The sequence below is a fragment of the Heptranchias perlo genome, chromosome 3 (assembly GCF_035084215.1).
Source record: "Heptranchias perlo isolate sHepPer1 chromosome 3, sHepPer1.hap1, whole genome shotgun sequence".
Lineage (NCBI taxonomy): Eukaryota > Metazoa > Chordata > Chondrichthyes > Hexanchiformes > Hexanchidae > Heptranchias > Heptranchias perlo.
In genome coordinates this window covers 72,934,671-72,948,541 of record NC_090327.1, presented here as the reverse complement: position 1 = coordinate 72,948,541, position 13,871 = coordinate 72,934,671, and the positions used below count along the sequence as shown (strand labels likewise).

Genomic DNA, 13,871 nt, shown 5'->3' with positions numbered 1-13,871 from the left:
GGGGCTGAAGATGACAGCTTCAGTCATCCTAATGTTTAACTGGAGGATATCACAGCTCATCTAAGCCTGGATGTTGGACAAGCATTCTTTCAACACAGAGGCAATGGAGGGGTTGAGAGGGTTCATGGAGAGGTAGAGCTGGGTATCATCAGGGGACATGTGGAACCTGACACTGTGGGCCGGAGCTTGCTTCGACTGGCGTGGCAAGGTTGTTCGCACGTCCTGCGGACAAACACCATGAGAAAACCTATCTCGTGGTCTCCAATGTCCATTTGCTCCGTCTTCAATTTTTTTTAAAGTTCAGCGCTGTGATTTCAGCGCAAGCTCACTCGGATCTGATAGAGACTGTGGGGATGGAAGCCATGCCCACAGAATCTGTTAAGAAGAAAATGATCAAAAAATATTAAAATAAGAGTAATATGACATTCCACATTTTTTAAATTAAATTTTTTTGTTGTTTCGTAGTCATTAACAGTCATCGAGCTTTTAAAAATGTAGTTTGGAGCTGGTATTTTCCAGCTTACCTTTTGGTGGCATAAGTATCTTCGTTTCAGCTGGGCAAGTTTACGAATGGTTAATGATTCCATTGATTGTAGCGTAGTGCTGCCCTTTAATTTGGAACTGTCAAACCGCCAGCGAACCAATGGGAGCAAGTTTGCGATTTCCAGGTTTTGCGCATTCGCGAACATGCTTCCTGGATTTGCCGGCGGAGTAAGAGGGCGCCATTGATGAACGGCGTCCTTGGGTGAGAAATTTATGCCCCTGTATCTTCGGATGATGTCGCCGAGAGGCAGCATGTGGCTGAGGAAGAGGAGGCAGAATGATCTTTGGGGATCTCCAGAGGTAACAGTGCAGGGGCGGGAAGGGAAGGCATTGCTGGAGATGCTCTGGCTACGACGGGATAGGTAAGAGTGAAACCAAGCAAGGGCAGTCCCACTGAGCTCGACGACAGAGGAGAAGCATTGGAGGACGGTGTCAAAGGCTGCAGAGAGGTTGAGCAAGCTGCCCGTCATATTGGTGTAGGCAAAAAAATAGGTATCTAGGGCCCACGCCTGAATCAGGCGTTAGGCCTATGCATATTCAAATAAGGAGCCTAAGGCCTGTCTGAGGCCCCCTTTGCAATATTGGGTTGCTCTGAATGCAGTCAGTGCCAGACTGGATTGGATTCTAGACCAATCCCAGGGATGTAAGGCCAGCATACTCACCACTGCACCATCTAACACATGGGCCTGGAAATTCCTGACGGCCCACTTCACCGGTGTAAGTGCAGTGGAGCAGAACCTACCCCCTCCCCTTGCCCCAGCCTGGAGACTCCATCCAAAATCCCAGGGACGTGGTTATTTGCATATCTGGGGTTCCTTGTGTGTCAGCAGCCTATTCGACTGTTAGATCATCACAGCCCAGCCTGCTTCACATTCTCGTTGGGCACTTAATTATTATAATTCATGTGAGCGTAGATGAGGACTGTACTCTAAAAACTAACACAGCCCGATCTGTTACTGGTGAAGCAGAAGAAAGAATTATTGATGATCATCAGAACAGGGTTTACATACAAAGGGTAGTGAATGCTTCAGTAGGAAATAGACAAGGGCCTTCTGGCTGCAGGCAGAAGGGCTCCAGCCCCAAGGATCTGATGAATCTCATTGAGAAGAAAAGACCACATACCTTTTTAGGCATCCTGGCCTTTGCTGCGTGCTCCTCTCAGACCCTTTGGCTAGTGGCAGCTTCACCAGGCAGCCCTCAAAATGGGTGTTCACCACCCATTCCCAGTGGAAAATGTTACAGGAGGTGCTGTTTGGCCCCTCCCCCTCATAGCCATGCAATTAGAATGCCTGCATCAGTAGTAGACGTAGGCACTCCATGCCATGTCTCTGCCTCCCGGGAGAAGCCCTCGAAATCTCAGGGCAGCATACCGCGGGTGGGGACCTTGTGTCACGGGTCTCACCTCTTTTTCCTCTCGTTTTGCGCCAGTGAACTGAGCATTCCCAAGGCGTTAGGGAGAGGAATATCGAGGGCCAAAATTTTACAAACTTTCTGGTCAATTGAGCACTTGCAGAACTAACCCAAGAGCTTCTCGTGCGTGGAAGGCTCAAGCTGAAGGAGAAAAAGTACCTTGCCTTAAACACTTACCATTTTCCATGTCTGTGCGGATTTGTTCTTCCAGGTCCTCTGGTGAGACGTAATACTCGTATTCTTCTCCTCCTGGGGGCTTGGGTTTGCATTTACCAAAGCAACAGTTACAGCAGCAGCAGAGGCAGCAGCAGAAGTAACAGCCAGTAATCAGCCCACAGAACACAAAAAGGCCCTGGGTAAAATGCAAATCAGAAATCAGACAAAAGCAACTAATCAGGAGTGAAGATATAATTTAGTTGGTTCTGCTGTACTATTGAGCTCTCTGATTTTGAGAGTTATGGGCTGGATTTTCCATTGGCAGTGCTCTGGTGGTTGGAAGGGTGTACAGCGGGCTTTGTGATTGCCCATGTTGTGCACGCCATTCCTGTGCGACCTCCAGTTTCTTGCTTCACTAGTCATTCGAGGCACTGGGTTCTCTTTAAAAAAAACATAGCATCAGCTATGCTACCATAGTCTTCCAGATTCAAGTGTTTAGTTAGACTACACCCAGGGGTGGACTGGCCATATGGGAATATGAGAATCCCAAAGAATCCTACTCCCTTTCAGGGAAGCCAATCTATCCCTGACTACACCTCACTGCCCACATAGGTGGCATCTAACATAAATTATTTTAATGCTAACATAACCAGAATCATCAAGGGGCATACTTTGCTCCCTTTTTCTCAAAAAGTGTTAATGACAATACTTTTACAATCAAAATAGTGGGTGGTCGTCATTCTATTGTGGTCAAATTTGTAATCCATTTGAACAGAAGAATGGGCAATAACACACCAGTAATAATGCTCCTTTCACACTTCTTAAGTAATTAAATAACCCTTCAATTGGTTTAACAAACAAAAAGCTTGGTATTCCAGCAGGTGCACAAAATTGTAGGAAATGCTAATTTAGCCACAGGCTCATTGTTTATAAAAAATCAGTCCAGGTCTTTAGCTTTCTATAAGTTACTTTAGTGCTGTACTACCACTCACTGCTCAAATCCTTCAGATTGGTTACCATCTTGCAGTCTGTAGTAAAGGAGCAGAGTTTCTGGTGGGCATGAAGAATGATGGCTTCACTCTTTCCAATGTTCAGCCAAAGGAAGTTATGACCCATCCATGACTTGATATCAGACAAGCAGTCCTGCAGTAGTGAGGTGGTCATAGGGTTGAGAGAAGTGGCGAAGAGGTAGGGTTGGGCCGTTATCAGCATTTTCTCAAGTGCAATTAGGGATGGGCAATAAATCCTGGCCTCACCAGCAACGGCCACATCCCATGAACGAAAAAAAAATATATGAAAACGAACCCCATGCTTGTGGATAATGTCAGAGAGGGGCAGCATATAGATGAAGAAATGAAGGGAGCCAAGGACAGATCTTTGGGGGGCTCGAGAGGTGATGGTGCAGGGAAAGCAAGGGTAGCTATTGCAGGCGATGCTCTGGCTGCCTTGGATGGGTAGGAGTGGAACCATGCAACAGCAGTCCCCCAGAGCTGGATAACAGAGGAGAGACGGTGGTGGAGGACAGCTCGATCAACCATGTCATATGCTGTGGAGAGGTCAAGGAGGATAGGGATGATAATGTATGATGGTCACAGTCACAAAGGATGTCATTCGTGACTTTGGCCAAGAGAGACTTAGTGCTGCAACATAGGTGGAAATTGGACTGGAGGGATTCAAACAGGGAGTTTTGGGAGAGATGGACACGAAGCTGGGCAGCGATGACATGCTCAAGGAACTTCAAAAGACAGAGAGGCTAGAGATGGGATGATAGACAGGTTGTAGGGATCCACATTAAAAGATCATTGCTGCAGATCCCTTATGATTGGCTTATACCTTTCATTGCTGCTAACGAAATTGCATTCTCAGAATATTTTTTCAAAACTGCACATCATTCCCACAATTTCCATAGTAACAAATTAAAATAAGAAGAATGCACATTTTGTATATTTGTTTTGAACAGAGGAAAATATGGTCCTTAGTGAGTACTGGCTAATGTAAGTGAGAAGATTAGGTCCTAGAAATTCGATGGAGCCCATTTTTCGGGAGCTTAACAGGCACCTAAACCTCCAACTCAATGATCATCCCATCCCAGGGTAAACACTGCACCCACTCAAACACAGGCTGTTACTCCAGGATCAAACTGCACCCACTCAAACACAGGCTGTTACTCCAGGATCAAACTGCACCCACTCAAACACAGGCTGTTACTCCAGGATCAAACTGCACCCACTCAAACACATACACTGTTACTCCAGGATCAAACTGCACCCACTCAAACACAGGCTGTTACTCCAGGATCAAACTGCACCCACTCAAACACAGGCTGTTACTCCAGGATCAAACTGCACCCACTCAAACACAGGCTGTTATTCCAGGATCAAACTGCACCCACTCAAACACATACACTGTTACTCCAGGATCAAACTGCACCCACTCAAACACAGGCTGTTACTCCAGGATCAAACTGCACCCACTCAAACACATACACTGTTACTCCAAGATCAAATTGCACCAAATCAAACAGAGGCTGTTACTCCAGGATCAAACTGCACCCACTCAAACACATACACTGTTACTCCAAGATCAAATTGCACCAAATCAAACAGAGGCTGTTAATCCAGGATCAAACTGCACCCACTCAAACACATACACTGTTACTCCAAGATCAAATTGCACCAAATCAAACAGAGGCTGTTAATCCAGAATCAATCTGCACCCATTCAAACACAGGTCGTTACTCCAGGATCAAACTGCACCCACTCAAACACAGGCTCTTAATCCAGGATTAAACTGTACCCATTCAAACACAAGCTGTTAATTCAGGATCAAGCTGCACCCAATCAAACATGGGCTATTACTCGAGGATCAATCTGCACCCACTCACACACAGGCTGTTACTCCAAGATCAATCTGCACCCACTCAAGCGCAGGATGTTAATCCAGAATCAATCTGCACCCACTCAAACACAACTTCAACATGGCAGGAAGAAAGTGCATGCTCATTATGAGTCAGGTGAATGCCGCCCGCCTTATTGGTATAGTTGAAAAAATAGGTGACCAGGGCCTGCGCCTTAAACAGGCGTTAAACACGCCACCCCCTCTCCCAATAGCACCCCTCTCCCGGTCTCCTTTATGGACTTAACTGAGGGCTGCTGCCAGTGATGCAGTAGGCCGATCTTCAAGGCTTCTTCTCCAAAGAGCTGCCTGGGGATGCCTATTAGCTGTCCCACAGATCACCGGTTCAATGGTAATAAGGTCCGAGGCCCAATATTAGGTGCGCTTCGGGCCTGTCTATTCATGCACAGGGATTGTTCCCTGTGCTCCCTATGGCCCATTTATGGGTGCAAATGAATTATTCCTCCTAAATTTTTATGATTGGCAAAAGCAACCTGTTATTCTTGTCACTAATCTTCACAATTAGTGTGATGAGCATAAAGTAGATTGAGGGACCTCTTAGATTTTAGCACTATTTAAAATGTAGAAGGGGGTGATACCATTCCTGGTTACTATCTTCCAACAGGAATAAATAGCCCAACTATAAATCCGGGATGTATGTCTTGTTGTATTCTCACAAATATTATAATAAAATAAGTAAATGCAGCACAAGGCAAAGGCCAATTTTTGGGTGAATATTTTGAACTTCTATTTCTCTTCTGCATAACTGGAAGTGTGAAATAAGACAAGCAGGGTGAACTTCCTCAGACCTACTCCGCTCTACTGCCGTAAGTTCACCGCAAGTGCCCAGTTACGCAAGGAAGTTCTGAGCTGGTAGTTTTGTGTGTAATGCAAACTGCTCCAATGTGTAGAATACAGTTTTCCCTCCCAATACAGGGAAGGTTATAAAATATTTTAAATATTTCGGAATTGCACAATGGCACAGGACATCGGTACCCCTGCGGAATGTGCACACAGTTATTGGGTGCAGGTTCATTTTCATAGCTCTCTATGCAGTGATTTTCTGATCTCAGCCCTGCCATCCATAGTGGAAGGAGGAAAAAGACTGGGCAGTAGAATTTCTAAGGAAATTCTCCCATTGTAAGTTTGATGGAAACCCCTGGACAAATGGCAAAATGGCCATTTACACTGGGGACGATTTTCATTGCCTCCGGCGGAGGGAATGGGGTGGTGGCATTCTGAAAATCGCAGAACTGAACTCACCATCTCATTCCAGCTCCTGATCCGCATGTTGCCATTTCCAATTAGTCATGGAACTGGGCAGCGTCTCATTAAAGTATGATGTACATAAGACCCCAGTACAATTTTCAGGTACCAATGGTTGGAGCATGTGAGGTGCACGCTCTGCCCATTGGTATTAGGTCCAGTAGTCCTTAAAGGAGTGCTGCAAGCCTCACAAAAAATTTTAAGTTTCTGTCTTTCTACTGATTTTTGTGGGGTCAGGAGGATTATGAATGATCCTCCTGGCCCCACAAAAACCTTCCCAACCCCTACCATTCCCTTCAAGTCCCCCTCCTGAGATTGCTTCTCCCCCAAGCTCCAGTGTCCGGCTTGGCTTTGCGGAGGATTTGATGGAATTTCTGCCCACAGCCCAACTGTCCCGCCCTAATCGTGAGCTGCCTTGGAGCACTGGTTTAGCACTTGCCGCTCGCAAATCAGATGCAAATGTGGCCCGACCATCAAAATGGCTTGAGCCTCTGCCGAGATCATCAGGCCTGCACCTCGATCGATCTGCCCACCAACCGCCCCCCTCTTTCTTCAGAGTTTCTGCCAATTTTCGGCCAACATTATGGCAGGAGAGTGGGAGAACCCCTATGGTAATTCCCATTAGAATAACCATCTGGAGTCATTTAAAATAACGCAGGATTGTTTTTATAGAAACGCTGATTCGGTGACGTCTCCAAACTGAAGAGGAAGTTAGTGAAATGTCTGACTCTAAGGCCTGTATCTGCCTGGATGGATCCTGCTCCTGTGAAAACACCTGCAGGTACTCTGACTGCCGATGTCCCACCAGCAAAGCTGGACGCTGCCAGAAAAGTTGCTGCTCTTGCTGTCCTGCTGGATGCACTAACTGCGCCAATGGCTGTGTGTGCAAAGGGAAAACCTCCGACAAATGTAGCTGCTGCTCCTGAACAACTGGCCCTTCAATCACAATATATAAAGTATTGACCATATGTACTGTATTAAACAAGCCGCATGTTCTCAGTATGTGTGTCCTGATCAGTATGTGTGTTTTTATAAACTAATGAAAAATGAATTAATTGTTTTTGAAAGTATTATGTTTGGTAGCAGTAAATAGAAGAACTATTTCAGGATAGGCAAGACACTGTATAACTTTTGAACTTGTATGTAGAATAGTGAACCTTGCTAACATGTTACATTGATAGTACTAAATCTTTATCATAAAAATTTCAGTTTCCCTCTTTCTGAATTCTGATCCTCTAGGTGTCAGTAGAAAGCACATTTTCAGATTGCAGCTTTTATGTAACTTATAGCACCACAAAATACTGTTGTACACTAAAATAAATAAGATAAAAAAAAACAAAGTTACCTTCGCCCACCAGCTAGACAGCATGAAGTACGTGTTCACATTCTCTTCACCAAACTGTTCAGCTACGTAGAGTCCCAGCGAGCCATATTTGTCATAAATGTTTCGTTTTGTTATATCCGACAATATTGAATGAGCATTGTTGATCTCTTTGAATTTTTCAGACGCATCTGGGTTGTCAAGATTTTTGTCTGGGTGGTGTTTCAAAGCAAGTTTTCTGTGGAATGTGACGAGTAATTGAGGTTTAACTGTGTCCAAAAACTGGCTGAACAGGGCGTATCTTAGCAGTTTAAAGTATTCAAAATCTTTTTTGTAATTTTGCACATTTTGCCAATGCCACACACTATAAGAGGACAGACTTCTGCCAAGTTGACTGCTATTAAGCTAGTTGCTAGTATGAATGTAGCCATAAATAATTTTTCCCTTTCTCCCTGTGTAGAAAAACTTGACCCCCACTTGACCCCTCCATGGGAACTAGACATTTGGGAAAATCATAACTGTGAACCTGTACATTGCTGAGAATCTCCTCGGGGTTTCTCCTGATCGAATGCTGTAACTTCAGCGGAAACCCCGAATACACAATTCAGAGAACCAATTATAATTTTCCAAAGCTCTCTAGATTCAGGAAGTGTGTCTTTGGATTGGAAAATTGCAAATGTCACTCCATTCCTTAAGAAAGGAGGGAGGGAGAAATCAGGAAACTATAGATCTGTTAATTTAATGTAATTTGTGGGGAAATTACTGGAATCTATCATCGAGGACAGAGTGATTGAGCATTTGAATAAGTATGAGCGGATCAAAGAGAGTCAGCATGGATTTGTGAAGGGTAGGTCATGTCTGAATAATCTAGCTAATTTTTTTTGAGGAGTTCACAAACTTTCAGGAGGTATTTGATAGGGTTCAGCACAAGAGATGATTACCAAAAATGAAAGCGCTCAGAATTGGAGGTAACTTTGTGACATAGGTTGGTAATTGGTTGGGAGGTAGGAGACAGACAGTAAGGATAAAGGGAATGTACTCTGATTGGCGGGATATGACAAATCACTAAAAGCTAGTGCACAAGTACAAAAAGTAATCAAAAAGGCTGATGGGATATTGGTCTTTATCTCAAGGGGACTGCAATACAAAGGGGAGGAAGTTATGCTTCAGTTGTACAGAGCCTTGGTCAGACCCCTTCTGGAGTACTGCATTACGTTTTGGACATCGCATCTTAGGAAGGATATATTGGGCTTGGAGCAGGTACAGCGTAGACTCGCCAGAATGATTCCAGGGCTTAAAAGGTTAAATTATGAGGATAGATTGCATAAACCTGGCTTGTATTCCCTTGGGTTGAGAAGGTTGAGGGATAATCTAATTGAGGTGTTTTAAATGATAAAAGGATTAGATACAGAGAAGCTATTTCCTCTGCTGGTGGAATCGAGAACAAGGGGATACAATCTTAAAAATAGAGCTAGGCCATTCAGGAGTAAAAGCAGGAAGCACTTTTTCACATAAAGGGTAGTGGAAATCTGGAATTCTCTTCCCGAAAAGGCTGTGCTTGCTGGGTCAGTTGAAGTTTCCAAGACTGAGATTGATAGATTTTCATGTGTTATGGAAAAGGACAAAGATAGAACAGGAGTAAAAGTTCTAAATTGGGGAAAGACCAATTTTACTAAGCTGAGAAGTGATTTAGCAAAAGTGGACTGGAAACAGCTACTTGAAGGTAAATCAGTGGGAGGTATTCAAGGGGGAGATTCAAGGGGTTCAGAGTATACATGTTCCCACAAAGAAAAAGGGTGGCACTGCCAAATCTGGAGCCCCCTGGATGACAAGGAGCTTGAGGGTAAGATAAGGCAAAAAAGGGAAGCTTATGTCAGACACTCAATACTGCAGAAAGCCTAGAGGAGTATAGAAAGTGCAGGGATTAAATTAAAAAGGATATTTGGAAAAAAAAGAGAGGGCATGAAAAAATACTGGCAAGTAAAATTAAGGAAAACCCAAAAATATTTTATTAATACATAAAAAGCAAGAGGATAACTAAGGAAAGAGTAGGACCTATTAGAGACCAAAAAAGTAACATATGTGTGGAGGTGGAAGATATGGGTATGGTTCTTAATGAATACTTTGTGTCTGTCTTCACAAAAGAGAGGGACGATGCAGAGATTGTAGTTAAGGAGGAAGAGTGTGAAATATTGGATGGGATAAACATAGTGAAAGAGGAAGTATTAAGAGGATTAGCATCTTTGAAAGTAATTAAATCACCAGGCCCGGATGAAATGCTAAGAGAAGCCAGGGAGGAAAGAGCGGAGGCTATGACCATCATTTTCCGATCCTCCCTGGCTACAGGCATGGTGCTGGGTCGATGGGGATAATGCGTTTGATGTAGTGTGCAAGGATTTTAGCAAGGCTTTTGACAAGGTCCCACATGGTAGACTGGTCAAAAAAGTAAAAGCCCATGAGATCCAATGGAAAGTGGCTAGTTGGATCCAAAATTGGCTCAGTGGCAGGAAGCAAAGGGTAATGGTTGACGGGTGTTTTTGCGACTGGAAGGCTGTTTCCAGTAGGGTCCTGCAAGGCTCAGTACTAGGTCCATTGCTTTTTGTGGTATATATTAATGATTTTGGACTTGAATGGGGGGGGCTTGATCAAGAAGTTGGCAGATGATACAAAAGTTGGCTATGTGGTTTATAGTGAGGAGGAAAGCTGTAGACTGCAGGAAGATATCAATGGACTGGTCAGGTGGGCAGAAAAGTGGCAAGTAGAATTCAATCCAGAGAAGTGTGAGGTAATGCATTTGGTGAGGGCAAACAAGGCAAGGGAGTACACAATAAATGGGAGGATACTGAGAGGTGTAGAGGAACAAAGGAGTGCATGTCCACAGATCCCTGAAGGTAGCAGGACAGGTAGATGAGGTGGCTAAAAAGGCATACAGGATACTTTCCTTTATTAGCCAAGGCATAGAATATAAGAGCAGGGAGGTTATGCTAGAACTGTATAAAACATTGGTTAGGCCACAGCTTGAGTACTATGCATAGTTGTGGTCATCACATTACAGGAAAGATGTGATTGCACTAGAGAGGGTACAGAGGAGATTTACGAGGATGTTGCCAGGGCTGGAGAATTTTAGCTATGAGAAAAGATTGGATAGGGGTTGTTTTTTTTGGAACAAAGGAGGCTGAGGGGAGGTTTAATTGAGGTATATAAAATTATGACGGGACTAGATAGAGTGGATAGGGAGGACCTATTTCCCTTAGCAGGAGGGTCAGTGACCAGGGGGCATAGATTTAAAGTAATTGGTAGAAGCATTAGAGGGAAGCTGAAGAGAAACTTTTTCACCCAGAGGGTAGTGGGGGTCTGGAACTCACTGCCTGAAAGGGTGGTGGAGGCAGAAACCCTCAACTCATTTGAAATGTACTTGGATGTGCAATTGAAGTGCCGTGACCTACAGAGCTACGGACCAAGTGCTGGAAAGTGGGATTAAGCTGGATAGCTCTTTTTCGGCCAGCACGGACACGATGGGCCAAATGGCCTCCTTCTATGCCACAACTTTCTATGATTCTATGAGAAAAGGAAATTAATATTTATAATAAGTGTTCCTTCAGTTGTGACCAGTATGATCAATTTCTCCAGAGTGGATAATCATATATTCCACAAGCAGCGCTCGTCCCCATGTCATTTGAAAGCTGTGACACATTAGTAATTCATTGCATTAATTAGTTAAGTAAACTCCATTTTACAATTCAAGTCATGTTTCCTATGTTCCTATAACAGATACACAACTCAATTCATCCTGTTTGATAACTTAATTAAAGATAATTTTAAGGTATTAGATGCATGATGTCAATTAGGAAGCATCAGAAAGATAAGATCTATTAGCAATATGAAGTTTTATTTACATCTGATAAATTAATATTTATGTAACAGAAGCAGCAAATATACTGTTGCAAGACTTTTTTTTTAAAAGCCACAAGAAAGTATAAGCATAAGTGAAGTTGTAGAATCTGTTGCCTTTCTCCATGGAACAGTTATTGCCATGGGTTATTTTTGCAATAAGTTTCTACTGCTTTGCAAGTACCTAAAAGTAGTAACAGATATTTTCATGAAAATTTGCCATCATCTGCAGCATTGTTGTCATTGGCATCCATCACATTTCTAAATACAGGAGGCTGCTTTGTGTCATATCTTGCCACTTAACCAGGTTGACAGTTCTGTTGTCTTCTCTTGGTCTGACAAAGTCTGATAAATGGTATCTGTTCATCATTTTTCAAGCCTTTTTCTTCTCACTGTTTGTTACAGTATCCATTGCAATAATTTTCTGGGAAAGGTATTCATCTTTGCACTGTATGTGCTCAAACCTGGCTGGTCTCTCATTCATATTTGATATGATGTGGAGATGCCGGTGATGGACTGGGGTTGACAATTGTAAACAATTTTACAACACCAAGTTTGATAGCAGCTGAAGCTTACATCATTGGTTTGTTTTGGCTTCCAATTTGTATTCCTTAAATGCGATGCAGACAATGGATTTGAAAAGCACCTAACCTTTTGTTATGGATTATAGACCAGGGATTTCAAGGTATGTAAACCATTGATCTAAGCCATAGGAGCCCTATTTTCCTACTTAGAGTCATAAATCCACCTAGTTACTGCCAAGCCAGAACCCCCCCCCACCCACAACTATTTTTCATTGTTTAACTGCCATTGATAAATTAAGCCATCCAAAATCAAGTATGTTGAGGGGAGATGAGGAGAATTTTTCCTTAACGCAGCGAGTCGTTATGATCTGGAATGCACTGCCTGACAGGGTGATGGAAGCAGATTTAATAGTAACTTTCAAAAGAGAATTGGATAAATACTTGAAAAAGAAAATTTTTTAGGGGAGTGGGACTAATCGAATAGTTCTTTCAAAGAGTCGGCACAGGCACAATGGGCCAACTGGCCTACTTCTTTGCTGTTTGATTCAATGATTCTAACAGCCACTTAATGTATACAAAATTAGTAGGGTTTATATTACTTGGTCACTGTAATCAAATGGTAGCTACAACAAGTCACCACACAGACTACCTTTCGCTGACTGTGGATTACACATTCTAAAATTTGCAATTTTTGGCACCACACCAAAATAATCTACAAAGCACCAGGAAAATTAATTATAACTATATTTATATACCAGTGTATGTTGGGGTATGGTTCCATAGTCTTTATCAACCCTCCAGTACCTTGCCCTAGTGGCCGTTTTTCATGTATGAGCCCAGACAATGATTGCCAGCTGACCCTGATGCTGTCCACTTTCAATCACATGCACACTTTCCAACAGGAGTTATTAGACAGGGATCAAGAGTGGGAGCGCTGACTGATTTTTCCATTGCTGCTCCCCTGGCTGAGAGAAACAAACTCAGCATACATCAGCGATTGAACTTGTGCCTTTCCTGGTCTGTATGATTTAGTACTATGTCACAGAGTGATTTACCTACTAAGGCATTGGAGGAAGTTTACATCAAATAATAGATTCTGTCTTGTGAAAATATGATGACACAGTGAGATGATGCATCAACATTTGGCATCATGGAGTGATGGGAAATGAGTTCTCATTCACAATCTACACTTGCTACTGAGTACCTGATCTCAGCCATGTTGTGCTAAGCAGGCACACAAACCAAGCTGGTGTGAGGAACAAGAAATGAATCACAACACAAATGGGAAGTGTATTAATGAATAAATGTTCACTGAATCACTTAAACAGAAATAACAATTGAATTTAAGATTTTATGGGCTGTGCAGTAGACGTGGTCTACATGGACTTCAGCAAAGCATTTGACAAGGTACCGCATGGTAGGTTGTTACATAAGGTTAAATCTCATGGGATCCAAGGTGAGGTAGCCAATTGGATACAAAATTGGCTTGACGACAGAAGACAGAGGGTGGTTGTCGAGGGTTGTTTTTCAAACTGGATGCCTGTGTCCAGCGGTGTGCCTCAGGGATCGGTGCTGGGTCCGCTGTTATTTGTTATTTATATTAATGATTTGGATGAGAATTTAGGAGGCATGGTTAGTAAGTTTGCAGATGACACCAAGATTGGTGGCATTGTGGACAGTGAAGAAGGTTATCTAGGATTGCAACGGGATCTTGATAAATTGGGCCAGTGGGCCGATGAATGGCAGATGGAGTTTAATTTAGATAAATGTGAGGTGATGCATTTTGGTAGATCGAATCGGGCCAGGACCTACTCCGTTAATGGTAGGGCGTTGGGGAGAGTTATAGAACAAAGAGATCTAGGAGT

The 13,871-nt window shown here is 43.2% G+C and overlaps 2 protein-coding genes across 2 annotated transcripts in view; one reads left to right on the top strand and one right to left on the bottom strand.

Moving 5' to 3' along the window:
* The window catches only part of dnajc5b (DnaJ (Hsp40) homolog, subfamily C, member 5 beta), a 28,325-nt gene that overhangs the window by 8,520 nt on the left and 5,934 nt on the right, over positions 1-13,871 (bottom strand). The window contains exons 2-3 of the mRNA XM_067975820.1: positions 7,616-7,829; positions 2,131-2,305 (exon numbers count right to left, since the gene is read on the bottom strand). Of these exons, the coding sequence (XP_067831921.1) occupies positions 2,131-2,305; positions 7,616-7,829 (389 nt within the window). The remainder of the gene's footprint in view (positions 1-2,130; positions 2,306-7,615; positions 7,830-13,871) is intronic.
* Positions 6,946-7,256, top strand: LOC137306551 (metallothionein). The gene has a single exon (XM_067975831.1). It carries the CDS (start codon positions 6,990-6,992, stop codon positions 7,194-7,196), a length of 207 nt encoding a protein of 68 aa, XP_067831932.1. The 5' UTR covers positions 6,946-6,989; the 3' UTR covers positions 7,197-7,256.

Coding starts and splice junctions, on each gene's coding strand:
- LOC137306551 (XM_067975831.1), top strand. CDS start 6,990: ATGTCTGACTCTAAGGCCTGTATCTGCCTGGATGGATCCTGCTCCTGT.